The 12,579-nt window shown below is 47.6% G+C and overlaps 1 protein-coding gene across 1 annotated transcript in view; it reads left to right on the top strand.

Moving 5' to 3' along the window:
* The first annotated feature begins 2,681 nt into the window (after nucleotides 1-2,681).
* Nucleotides 2,682-12,579, top strand: part of rptor (regulatory associated protein of MTOR, complex 1) — an 82,661-nt gene continuing 72,763 nt past the window's right edge. Inside the window, 4 exon segments of the mRNA XM_067259846.1 lie at nucleotides 2,682-2,746; nucleotides 3,659-3,833; nucleotides 10,575-10,677; nucleotides 12,124-12,206. Coding sequence (XP_067115947.1) covers nucleotides 3,666-3,833; nucleotides 10,575-10,677; nucleotides 12,124-12,206 — 354 coding nt within the window. The 5' untranslated portion in view covers nucleotides 2,682-2,746; nucleotides 3,659-3,665.

Below are 12,579 nucleotides of genomic sequence, written 5' to 3' on the forward strand. Positions count from 1 at the left end.
AGTAATGATTGTCGATGGAAATTTGAAGAAGCACACTTGAAGGATTTGATTTATGGAGATATCAACCTTGAACGTGAGTGATGAGGACCGAAGCTGGCACATAACTGTCTGAGAAAATGGCTGAACTTTGAGAAAATACTGCTAATAATAACGCTGAAGAAAGCAAAGCATTAATCATTGCCCCACTGTTATTATTGATGGTCCAATGTTAGCTTGGCAGAAAAATTGCAACATGCATAATTAAAACTGGCCAGAGAAACTGGTGTTTCATCCTCCAGATACCATAACAACAACTTCTAATGTCCTTTGATTCCTCTGAACTTCCACAAAGAATCTCCAAGATTCAAATTGCGTTTCGTAGGGTCATAAAGTTTTTCCACAAATAGCTTTTAAGGCATCGGTTCGTATAAGTTTGATTCAATTCGAGGGTGGTCCAGTTTGACTAATGTGATCTCTTATCACCAGATGTGTCTCATACTGTCTTCATTTGAGTACAGATTACCATGTGGGAGAGACTGCAAGCTCTATTATGGCTTGGCTGTCTCCTGTTTCTTGTCTCAGACGAGTCACAGTTGACTCACCATCACATGACTGAAAAAAGCTACTGATGAAGCCCAACACAAATCGCTTTCTCTGTCTCTTTCTCTTACACACACCCTCTCTCAATCTGTTTCTTTCAATCATCACTTCCTGACATCTCTCTCACACTTCCTCTCCTCTCTGTCTGTCCCTCCTTACCTGTTGTTAGATCGTCCTTTGCGTGGCTCCCTTCTTCTCCTCTCTTGCCAGGACTGTTGTAATCAGTCCTCACTCAGAGACAGAGGGAGAAATCAGCTTTTCTTCTTCCTGTCTGATTTGTCTCTGGGAACAGGTCCAGATTGAGCCCCAGTTGATCATGTCACCATGCTCCCAATCTGGAAAATAACGAAGAAGGGAGAGTAGGAGAGCTGGGAAAGGTAGAACAATCTATCCCTTAGCTCCCTCCCTCCCTTCCTCTCCTGCCAGCCATCACAGGGTCCCAACCTCCATCACACCTCAGAGCTGGGATTGGTTTCCCCAGCGAAGTGGACACCGGGACCAGGGAGGAGAGGAAACGTTTATGAGTTTCTCACACAGCCGCTGATTGCTATATGGAGGGTGCCGCTGGGTGGTCAGTACCTCTGAAAGGACATTCGGATGATTACTGCGCCGGCGAATGCATGGAGAGGGGCTTTTTCATGGCCCAGTCTGTCTGGCATACAACTTTCATGTTTTCTGATGAGCTGAGCACCTGGTGGAGAGGCTGTGTGTACCAGAAACGGTGTTGTTCTGTGTCCCTCCATGAGAGGGGCGAGACAGACCCGGATTTGCCACATCGTAGACGGCAGTGACAGGGACGTGAGAAAGGCCATCGTTTTCCTCATGCAGGAGCCGGAATCAAACACAGGCACACAAACGCTTTGAACAAGAATCACAGTACATTCCCTGTATGTAATGTGCTGTACAGATATAGTTTGATTTGTCGGTTATTTTAACAATGCCGACCATGTTACTGTGTGTTAGTTTTTTTTGTTTTTGTACAAAGAAACAGAAAGTGTGTTTGAGCGATTTGAGCACTGCGACAGATGGAGGATGTCTTCTGTCAAAAGCACTCTTCGAACTCCTGCTGTTTGAGGAATGATCGCAGAGACAGACAGCAGAGGAGACCAGAGACAAATCAAGAGGCAGGTGTTCTCTCTGAAAATTCACTTGTTCGGCAGGCACAAGTGGTGAGAAGAGGAAGGTGTAATTTAGCAAACACAAAGGGTAACCTTGAGTGAAAGACAGAAAAGGAAAAACTGGAATGTAAGAAGTGAAAACAGTGATGTGACCACGGAAAATGGAGTTGCAATAAAAATGCCTGCCTTTCATTTTCCATTTCACAAGTTCCTTGTTTTCATGTGTGATTTTTCACTTTGCTTAACTGAATAATTTATCAGTTATTTTGTGAAACTAGATTAGTGTGGCTTAGTTTGTGGCAGCATTATAAAGATGTATATATGCCTGATAATGCTAACAAACCTACTATTCTATTTAGTTTAACATTCATTGTTTATACTTTTATGCTGGGTTTGTGCCCTGTGCACTTTATGACACATATGCATCATTCTGGTATTAAGTAAACTGCTACCAAAGGCAATCTGCACAGGCTATTTCAGATCAATGCCTGATTCATCTCTTTGACAGTTTTTAACTGTCAAATGGACAGTCAGTGACCATGCTGATATTTTTTTGTGATTTCTTAACACCTCCCTCTATGCCACGGTGCATTATGGGATCATCCCAAGATGGCTGCGCCCTTGCAAAAGTGCTAAAGAAGTATCTCTCGGGAGAAATTGTTGACATTTTCCGTTTATATCACGGCAACACTTGTTCTAAAGTAGCTACGGCGACACACGGTTGTGTGGCAAGACTCCACGACAAGAGACAGCGTCAGCTCGAGCCTGACAGCGCGTGGTGTGGCTGTGGCAGAGTGTCCGTGTGAAGATGGGCCTCGTCTCGAGCCCCTTCCCATAGCGAAGAGCCGCCGTGGTGGGGAAAGAAACCGCAGATTCCCCTGCAAACACATACCGCTCGAACTTGGATTTGACGGCTTTGACATCATCTACAAATTGTGGACGCTACCTTACAATTTCTTGACCAGAGTTGTCTGCGCTACCGCATCTGTCATAGTCAGAAGCCGGAGAGGTTTCCAAGCCCGAATCGAGCAGAATTCTATCGCGCCAAGGTCTGCATTTGCATGCTCCCCCCATGTGAAAAGCGCCATTTCTGCACATCTCTACTACCGGTGGCGAGTCATGTTGAAATATTTTGCATGCAATAGACGACGCAAAACATGTTTAGTCTGTGTAGTGAGCACATGTGGCAGGATTAGCTCCTTGTCATCTGGTCAACGTCAAAATGTTGCATGTCACACAAGCTAGCTAGTGTGGAATGCAAGCAGTGTGTTAGCCTGTCAAACTTGATACTGCTAGCAGGCTAGCTTTATCGCCAAAGCATGATCTTGCTAAACACACCCACCGCTTTGCACGAGTACAGTGTTGTGCTGAATTATATTATTGTTATCTTACAATCTTAGTCAGTTAGGTAGCATGTTAGCAAGCCTGGCTGGTTCGCTAACTTGAATCTGTCTTCATGATTGAGCTAGCTAACGTCACGAGCTGTCAAGCTGGTCCATTCAACCGCCTTATAGTAATTTTTTTGATAGACTACTATGCCTAGTTTGCAAACGTAAGCATTCTATTATTGTTCTACACTTACTATAAGGGTTCACTTCTAATGCTTTTCAAGTGTGATTATACAAATATTGAATGATCCAGCAAGGGTCAAGTGAGTACATCTCACATTTCACTATGCACAGAGAAAACAACGGCAGTTGTATTGTAGTTTGAAAGCTAGTAGTAAGACGCTACTCTGGCCTATACATACACATGCCTTTTATGAAGCCGGCTTTGGCCAATAGCAAGGATCTTTTGTTGATGCTAAATAGCCTATAGTCTGTGAATGTGTACAAAATACTGTCAAGCCTACTTGCAGCTACCCACTAGTGACTAATCCTTCTTTCTCTCCACTGTAACTGATGTGGTCGAGTCCCCTGCTTGATCTAAACCACCTCCCCTCCTCCTTCTCTCTCCTGTAGGTCCCTTATGAAAATGGACTCAGAGCTGCTACACTCGCCGGTCGTGGGCCTGGCGGAGGAAGAGGAGGCGGATATGACCGACTGGAACCTTCCGCTGGCCTTTATGAAGAAACGCCACTCTGAGAAGATCGAGGGCTCCAAGGCCCTGGCACAGAGCTGGAGGATGAAGGATAGGGTAAGAATGTTCACAGAGAGAGAATCAGAATGTTCACAGAGATGGAATCAGAATGTTCAAAGAGATGGAATCAGAATACGAGAACGTTGAGAACTCAGAGGTTCTTTGACTTTGTCTCTCTCTCTCTCTCTCTCTCTCTCTCTCTCTCTCTCTCTCACTCTCACTCACTCTCACTCTCACTCTCTGACCTTTCTCTTGTGTATTCGCAAGATGGTGGTCCACTGAATGTTGTCCGTTATGTGTGTATACAGTTCAGGCAATGTGCGGTTACTTCTGCCTCTTGGTCTTCAGCTCGGTGCGTGTGGTGTTGTGAGTTGTGGATAGACTGTTCATTTTCGCATGGTATGGTAAATGATAGTTCTGGACTAGAATTGATACAAATAACAACGGAATTCCCTTGTTGATGCAATTAGAATAAGAGAAGGATCAGACAAAGAGGGGTAAGAACAGACGTAGCTTTAAATGCTTTATACAATTTTGGGCCTCCTGGGTAATGAAGGTGTAGGCCATTCATTATGCTCACATCAAAGCAAAGTTTCCTAGCTGCAGCTGACGCTGAATTGTTTATAACCTGAGAAGTGAAATAGTCTGTGGAAGTTTTACTGATGAACTCTTCTAAACAGGTTGATGTAAGATCACACCACTGTTTCCCTATAGGTGTCTTGACAGGACATCTGTCGTGTCCAAGTGGGTCGTGTCCGTCTGTTCTGAACCCTGTAACAGTTTGCCTAGCGTCTGTCATTTTTTTCATCACAGGTAATTCATTTTACCCAGCTAAAGGCTAACACTAGGCTTTGACAGAGTCCAAATTCAAGGCTTTTCCCCCGTGGATGGTGAGTGTGAGCTTTTCTGCTCATCTGTTAAACCCGATAGAACTTTATTTTACAAAGGTAGCTAGCGTTTGATCCCTGCAGCGGCCAGCTAGCTATGGAGAGCTATAGCCGCAATAATGCCAAATGTCACACTGACATGGTTTCCCCACCGGCTATTAGACGCTCTGCCCAAAATGAAAATTTTAACACCCCCTCAGCTGTTATGACTTTGAATTACACTGTGCTGCCGTATGAACTACTAGGCTTCAGGGAATGTTGAAGGAGAATTTACTATGAAACACAGGCCCCATATTCATTACAAGCTGTAAATGAGTTTGCAAGGCTTTGACAAAAATTTCTCCCAGTACTTATTTTAGCCACCTTTCCGGATGTCTCCTGGTGTTTCATGGATTATATTCGACACTTCGGTGGGCTTTCTGTTGATTTACGGCATCACTACCCCCCCCCCCCCCCCCCCCCCACTTGTCAAACCCCAGGTTTTCTATCTTTGCTGGCCTGGGTCACGTTTTCTCCACTCTGGTCACGCAGGTTGATTTAAACCGATCGATCGGCTGATCGATTCCGAACAGATAGCCTAATTGGGAAGAGATTCTCAGCTGAATTGGCATTTAAACAGTTAAAACCTTTGTCAGGAAGGGAGGGGGGGGGGGGGTGTCACGTGACGGTGCTATTGAGTGGTCAATAAATGATGTGCTGCATCGTGGGAAATCAGCAGTTCACACTACAGTCAGACACATTCTGCCGTCTGCGGATAAGAGTCGAGGGGGGGTGGACCAATTCCAAGTCCCATCACTCAAGATGGGAGGTTCAGTCCCTACGGAGGTGTCTGCGATTGAGTTGTGACCATGTCGCCGTGGGCACCAGCTAGGCGCAAGTGTTTGAATTGTGTTCAGGGGGCTCCGTTGAGGTTAAGTTCAGGGTCAGGCCTTCTGTGTTTTGCTCTGCGACTGCACTGCATGAAATTGCACCGAATCGGAAACAACCAGTCCAGTTAGGCAGATGCTAAAGGACGTGGACTGATGGTTTGGGAGTTAAAACACTTAAGGAGCCGTCAGAGCTTTGGTCAGATGAGACCCCGCTGTGTGTTTCTCAAATCCCCCCCCTGCAGATTTCCCTGCAAACTCACAGGGCTGGTCCGTGGCTCTGTGTCAGTCCATCTGGGAGACTCAAGACAGGCGAGCGGAAGAGGTGGAAAGGGGAGAAACGCATTGTCGTTTGCGTGACCGCTCAACCTCACGAACATCGAGCGCTCAGAAGGGCATCTAATCCACCCTGCGGCGCGTCTTGCGCAACAGTAGGTTCGAGCAGGCACGTGTTCGCTAAGTATTTCATGTACGCCGAGGCCCCAAGGCGGAGCAAGACTGTCTACCACGCGTCTCTCCACCTGTAAGCCAGGGCAAGGCGGAGCCATGTTGTGGTGCGGGCGTGTGGACGCACCTGTTTGTTGATGTCGGCCCTCTGCCTCTGGCCCCTTCATTTCAGAGTGGTGTGTACGGCCTCGTTTTCAGTTTGTACCACCATACAGCCCCTGTGGTGGCTGTCCACAAACCCCTCTGAGAATTCCCCAGTGCGGTGACACGTGAGGGCTGATATGTGTATCAGATGACTGGTGACCCATGGAGACACACGCACATACACACACACACACACACACACACACACACGCGCAAAGTAGGGGGAGACACCAGCACTTGAGATCTCAGGCCTGGCTCACTTCCCCCATTTGTTGATCATGTTGTATAAGGGACATGGGAACATATACAGATCTACCCAACCAAGCACACACATGCATCTCTCTCTCTTTCTCTTTCTTTTTTTTCTCTCTCGCTGTCTCTCTCTCGCTCTCTCTCTTTCGCTCTCTCTCTTTCGCTCTTTCGCTCTCTCGCTCTCTCGCTCTCTCTCTTTCGCTCTCTCGCTCTCTCTCTTTCGCTCTCTCGCTCTCTCTCTTTCGCTCTCTCTCTCTCGCTCTCTGTCTTTCGCTCTCTCTCTCTCGCTCTCTCTCTCTCTCTCGCTCTCTCTCTCTCGCTCTCTCTCTTTCGCTCTCTCTCTCTCGCTCTCTCTCTCACTCTCTCTCTTTTGCTCTCTCGCTCTCTCACTCTCTCTCTCTCTCTCTCTCTCTCGCTCTCTCTCTCTCTCTTGCTCTCTTAATGTATCTCTCATGTATCTCTCATATAACAACACAATAAAGAAAAAGTCAATGTTTAATCATTTGCAAACACTAATAAAACACTGGGGAGCACTGCTGTGTGCCCAGGAGTGCCATAAATATTCATCTGCTTTCTGTATCAATAAGTTGTAATTCTGCTAAATAAGTGCAGTCAATGCACACAGTTCATTACCTACCTACACTGCACACACTGCACACATCCAGTCATTAACGCCTGAAAACAATATTTATTTGCATCCTTTTAAAATCAATAGCTCACACCTATCCTTCAGAATTGTAATGGGCTCCCCTTCTCTTTACTCACGAAGATGAGCATTCTCACTCTCTTAATCTTCTGTGATATTGAAATGTATGCTCCAGGGAGTGCTGGCTTGTCCTAAAGGGATTTACACTACATCCTTGCAGACTCACGGTGGTATCAAGTCCGCTAATTGCTGACTCTGGTTTTGTCTGCCTGTCGACGGTCTAATAGTTCTGTGTCTGTAATAGAATTGTGTTCCGTTTCCTTTTGTTAGTCCTTTATGCTCTAACACTCGTATTGTCATGGCAACCAAAGACATGTTGGGAGATGGGAGGACTGCCTTGCAGCTAAGCGGCAGGCTCGGTGGAGATGGAGTCTAAGCCTAATAGATGCTGGATTCCAACCGACAGAGATGGACACAGAGCGAGGAAACGGGATGCCAGTGAAGTTTGGTGTGTCTGTCTGTCGTTTGTGTGTATGTCCTGTGTGTGTTAGTGTGTGTCCTGTGTGTGTAAGTGTGTGTCCTGTGTGTGTGTGTGTCCTGTGTGTGTGTGTGTATGTCCTGTGTGTGTGTGTGTCCTGTGTGTGTGTGTGTCACGTATGCCCGACACCCATCGTCCCTCCGAGCCTCAGTTTGCTCAGCTCACTTGGTTCCGTGCTGGCAGCCTGCTAAGCAGCGGGGGGTGGGGGGGTGGGCGGTGGGGGGGTGGGCGGCCCAGGGGCCTCCAGGTTGCTGGATGTCCCTGGCCTGGCAGGGCCCCTGCTCAGCCTGCAGGGAGGATCAATGCTCCCACTGGTTTTAATGGCCTTCATTTATCGCAGGTCTTACAAATGGAATAATCACTGACCATTGATCTGTACGCAAGGAGGGTCTGTAAAAGGGGGGGGGGGGGGAGGAAATGGCGTGTCGCCTGTAGTCCCGCGCCATGTTCTTAATGAGAGAGGGGGAGCTGCCAATCCAGTCGATTACGCACACATTTTTGCGCGAGCGTGTGTGCGTCCCTACTGTGTATGCATGCTGTGTAGTGTGTGTGTGTGTGTGCTGTGTACTGTATGTACTGTATGTACACATACATTGCTTCTCGCCATATGGAGCTTGATCAATTAGGGCCGGGTGTGTCGTCTGGCATCACACGCAGACATGCGTCATATTTAACAGTCCTTTTAATGAATTCTCTCAGTAAAAATGTTAGCACGTCGGCCAGTGTGTTTGCTCTCTTTCTCCGGCCCTCTCGTACGTCAACACACAGCAGGATTTATGAGATTATTGGAAATCCATGAGGTCCTGGAGACCTGTATAAAAATGTTGTTTTGTAGAGACTATCCCCTCAGATTAATGTTCACCATCACATTAACAGGCAGGGCCAGGCTCCTGATCTACAGGCTCTAGGTAGGGTGTGTGTGTGTTTCTCCTCTCCTCCGTCTCACCCCCTCCTCCTCTGGCCTGATCCCCCCCCCCCCCCCCCCCCCCCCCCCCCCATCCTCTCTTCTCATTCTCTCCTCTCTATCTTTTTTGTTTCTTGTTTTGGATAACCTCTGGCATTTTGTTGTTGTCGTTAAATAATGCATTTCTTCTGTAATCTCCCTGCCGGGGATGGTGTCTGAGTCGTTCAGGTGTGTGAGTGAGATGTGTCGGCTCAGAGCGTGTCTGCTCTGACGGACCGACACCGTGTGATGTCACACAGCCCGGTCCAGCCCTGGACGGCAGCTCAGGTTGTCCCTGATCTGGGTTCTGCGCTGGCCTGTTTCCCCTCCCAGATCCAAACCAGCTCACACCCTAACCCCCCAACCCACTTTTATTTTCATAATTTATACTTCCCACATCCGGCCCAAAACACTAGTTTTAAAGTTCAAGTTTATTGTCAGATGCACATTAACAGTCATTGGGATTGTGTGGCAGCGAAAGGCTCGACTTTCTACCACAATCCTGACTGGTCTGCGTTTCCATGGTGAATGACAGGCGGTTTCCATGGTGAATGACAGGCTGCTGCCAGTTGGGATTGAATGCACACGTCTGGATGCAGAAGAGGGATGAGGGGGAATCAATGGGGAGCGCATCTGGTCGCTGTCAAGCCTAAATGCCACTTAAGTCCAATGATGAGTAAAACAGAAAAAACTGTATTCCCCAATACATCTCCATTACAACCATGCAAATGGGTATCAAATCTTTTATTAATTGCCTCACATTTGATGCCGGTGGAAACAAATAATTTATTTTCGCTGTGATGGTAATCACCTTGGCTCCTTCGCTGGGGTGTGTGTTGGTGTGTGTGTTGGTGTGTGTGTTGGTGTTCAACCCTGCTCTGATTAGAGGCTCTGTAATATGTGTATGAGAGGGGTTTTCACATCTGCATGCTGCGGCATGGACGCCATTGTGGGGGGGGAAGAAATGCGGGTGACATGTTCTGCCTACAAATGTTTCGGGTCATGTGATCATGCTTTGGAAGTAGCCTACCTTTTATAGGCCTTCATGCAAAACTATGACACCAGTTTGTGAGACTGCTGGGTCAACTATCCCGCCCCGTGTGTGAGTGTGTGTGTGTGTGTGTGTGATATCACCCACACATGTTTCTCTTCTTCTGGGTCCCCCTGGCACACTGACCTTTTCACTAGCCCGAGGGAAAAGGCAGAGCTCCTTAATTACCTTCATAATGATACACACACACACACACACACACCTTCCAAAGGCCACAAAAGAGCAGGGCTCTCGCCTGCTGAGACTGTATGCATTGTGTTACCGTGGTGTTATTTGTCTGACATGAGCACATGACCTACATCAGTGCCCTATGCCATGCTACTGCTGTATTGACATTGCCAATAAAAAGGCCCATATTAATCACACATGATCTAAGCAGCACTGCAGCGGTTGTGCATCCTAGGATGTGAGACAATCGCACCTCCATCGACACATCCCATCTATACAAGAGGTGACCAGTCACCAGTCAATACAGGGTGGATGCATGGGTGGCATAAGTGTGTAAAACACACGCTCACACACGTAGACATGACTCACAACCCCATCTTTCCTATTGACCCGTGCATACATGGCTGACCCCCTCAAAGCAGCCGAGCAGGACATTGGATTGGCTTAAGTCCAGGACGTGAAGTCACGTACCTCACAGGGACACTGTAATACAGAGGTCATTGATCGGTCTGTCTGTCACCTGCTGTCTCCGAGTCTATTGGGTGACACGGGGGCGGACAGGGACCGGGGTGTCAGTGACTCAGATTTCTGTGTGTGTGTGTGTGTGTGTGTGTGTGTTGGTGTGGATCTGTTGCATCAGTCTGTGTTGATGTGGATACTGTGTAAACTCTACCCTGCTAGCCTTCCCTCTCTCTTGCCAGAGGGCGAGGCCACAAATGCTTGTTTGTTTGACCACTGACTCACTAATGAAATGATTGAAATAGGTTGAGCGTGTTTTGTATCTGACCTCTCTCCCTCTCCCTCTCCCTCTCCCTCTCCCTCTCTCTCTCCCTCCCTCCCCCCCTCCCCCCCCCAGATGAAGACAGTGAGCGTAGCCCTGGTGTTATGTCTCAACGTAGGAGTCGACCCACCTGACGTGGTCAAGACCTCCCCCTGTGCCAGGCTGGAGTGCTGGATAGGTAAGACCACAGCGGGAACATGAAAGGCTGCGAGCCTTCCATGCGACGGCAGCAGAGGACTCGACACAGACGAGCCGTGTTCCTCCGCGCTCGCGAACGCGCCTCAGAAGATCTGTTTCGTGTCGGGGAGTTTTGAAAGCGAGAGAGAAAGAAACAGAACTTGCGAAGGTCTTCTTTCCCCCAGTGCAGGTTGAGGACAGCTGACTGACAGATGCGCAGAGTTTATTCTGGGACAAGGGGAACAACCTGAAATGCTCTCCACACTAGTGCCCTATCTAGACTACTGCAGTAAGACGCAGCGACTCCAAGCAGAGCAACATATGATGCTCATACTACCTGTATCCATACTACCTGTATCCATACTACCTGTATCCATACTACCTGTATCCATACTACATCCATAGTTCCTGCAAGCTTTATTGACATGTAGATCCAAGCCTCGACACGGTTAAGTCATGATGCGTCCGCCATCTCGAGGTTCCGTTCTTCGTCGTTTTCGCCGTACGGCCTTCCCCGCGAAGTGTGCGCCACGTTTTAGGACACCGAGACAGGAAGTGATCATCAACACATCCGGTAGCCTTATTTTGTCAGTCAATAACTTCCCCCCTCATTGGCCACGCCAAAATCTTGATACCTCGCAACTCCCACACTCCACCCCCGGTCCCTTATAGCAGTGGTTCTCAACCCTGGTCCTCAGGGACCCCCTGTCCTGCATGTTTTAGATGTTTCCCTGCTCCAACACACCTGATTCAAATGAATGGGTCGTTATCCAGCTTTGCAGAAGCCTGCTTATGACCATTCATTTGAATCAGGTGTGTTGGAGCAGGGAAACATCTAAAACATGCAGGACAGGGGGTCACTGAGGACCAGGGTTGGGAACCACTGCCTTATAGAATCTATATTTGCTGTTTATTTATGCCATTGATTTCCTCTCGTCAGTGTTTTACTCCCAAGAGCCGCGGCCAGTCTTTGTGTGCTGTGTTATTATTTGATTAGATTAGAGGAACTGCACTGGTGTAAAGAAATGGCCGTGCGAGATTGATACCGAGGCTCCGCATTGAGTTATGTAGTTTCATAACGCCGGTATTGGGTTAGCTCGCGTGTGGTATATTTGTTATATTCCAATGGACAAACGGCTTGTGACTGTAAAACTAAAGATCGAGGGTGATAGAGTTTACGGGGCCTCTCAACGTATTTATTTATTTTTTATTGGGTGCAGAATAACATCTGGTGAATGCAGCCTTTTCTTTCCTTTTCTACTTTTGAACACAAACTGTACATTGTGACTGTATGTCTTTTGTGCGGTTAAATGTGTTGGGTTATATATATTTGTTCTCTTCACCACTCAGGGCCAAGTTGAAGCTGTGGTGTTTACATGTGTGGTGTTCACAGTATCTTTGTTTTGCTGTTGTGGCGTTAACAGTATTTTTGTCTTCCGACCCCCAGATCCTCTGTCCATGAGCCCACAGAAGGCCCTGGAGACGATCGGGGGAAACCTGCAGAAGCAGTACGAGAACTGGCAGCCCAGGGTGAGTGGGTTCATATCAAGCTGCCTCCTCCTCCCTCTCTCTTTTCGTCACGCTCTCTCCCTCTCTGTTTTAGTCTCTCTCTCTCTCCCTCTCTCTTTTAGTCTCTCTCCCTCTCTCTTTTAGTCTCTCTCTCCCTCTCTTTTAGTTTCTGTCTCTCGCTCATGTTTCCCCTTCTGTCTTTTTCTCAGCCCGATCTCTCTTCTAATATCAAGCTATCCTCTCCCCCTCTTTTGCACTCTGTTCGATTATCTTACTCCTTCAATTGCTCGCAGTTCTCTTACTGTCTCTCTCTTCCTCTCTCTCTCCCACACAATAAACTCTTGCGCAATGTATGTGTGTGTTTGTGTGTGTACTGCATTTATGTACTTTAAGT

The sequence above is a fragment of the Osmerus mordax genome, chromosome 21, assembly GCF_038355195.1.
Source record: "Osmerus mordax isolate fOsmMor3 chromosome 21, fOsmMor3.pri, whole genome shotgun sequence".
Classification (NCBI taxonomy): Eukaryota; Metazoa; Chordata; class Actinopteri; order Osmeriformes; family Osmeridae; genus Osmerus; species Osmerus mordax.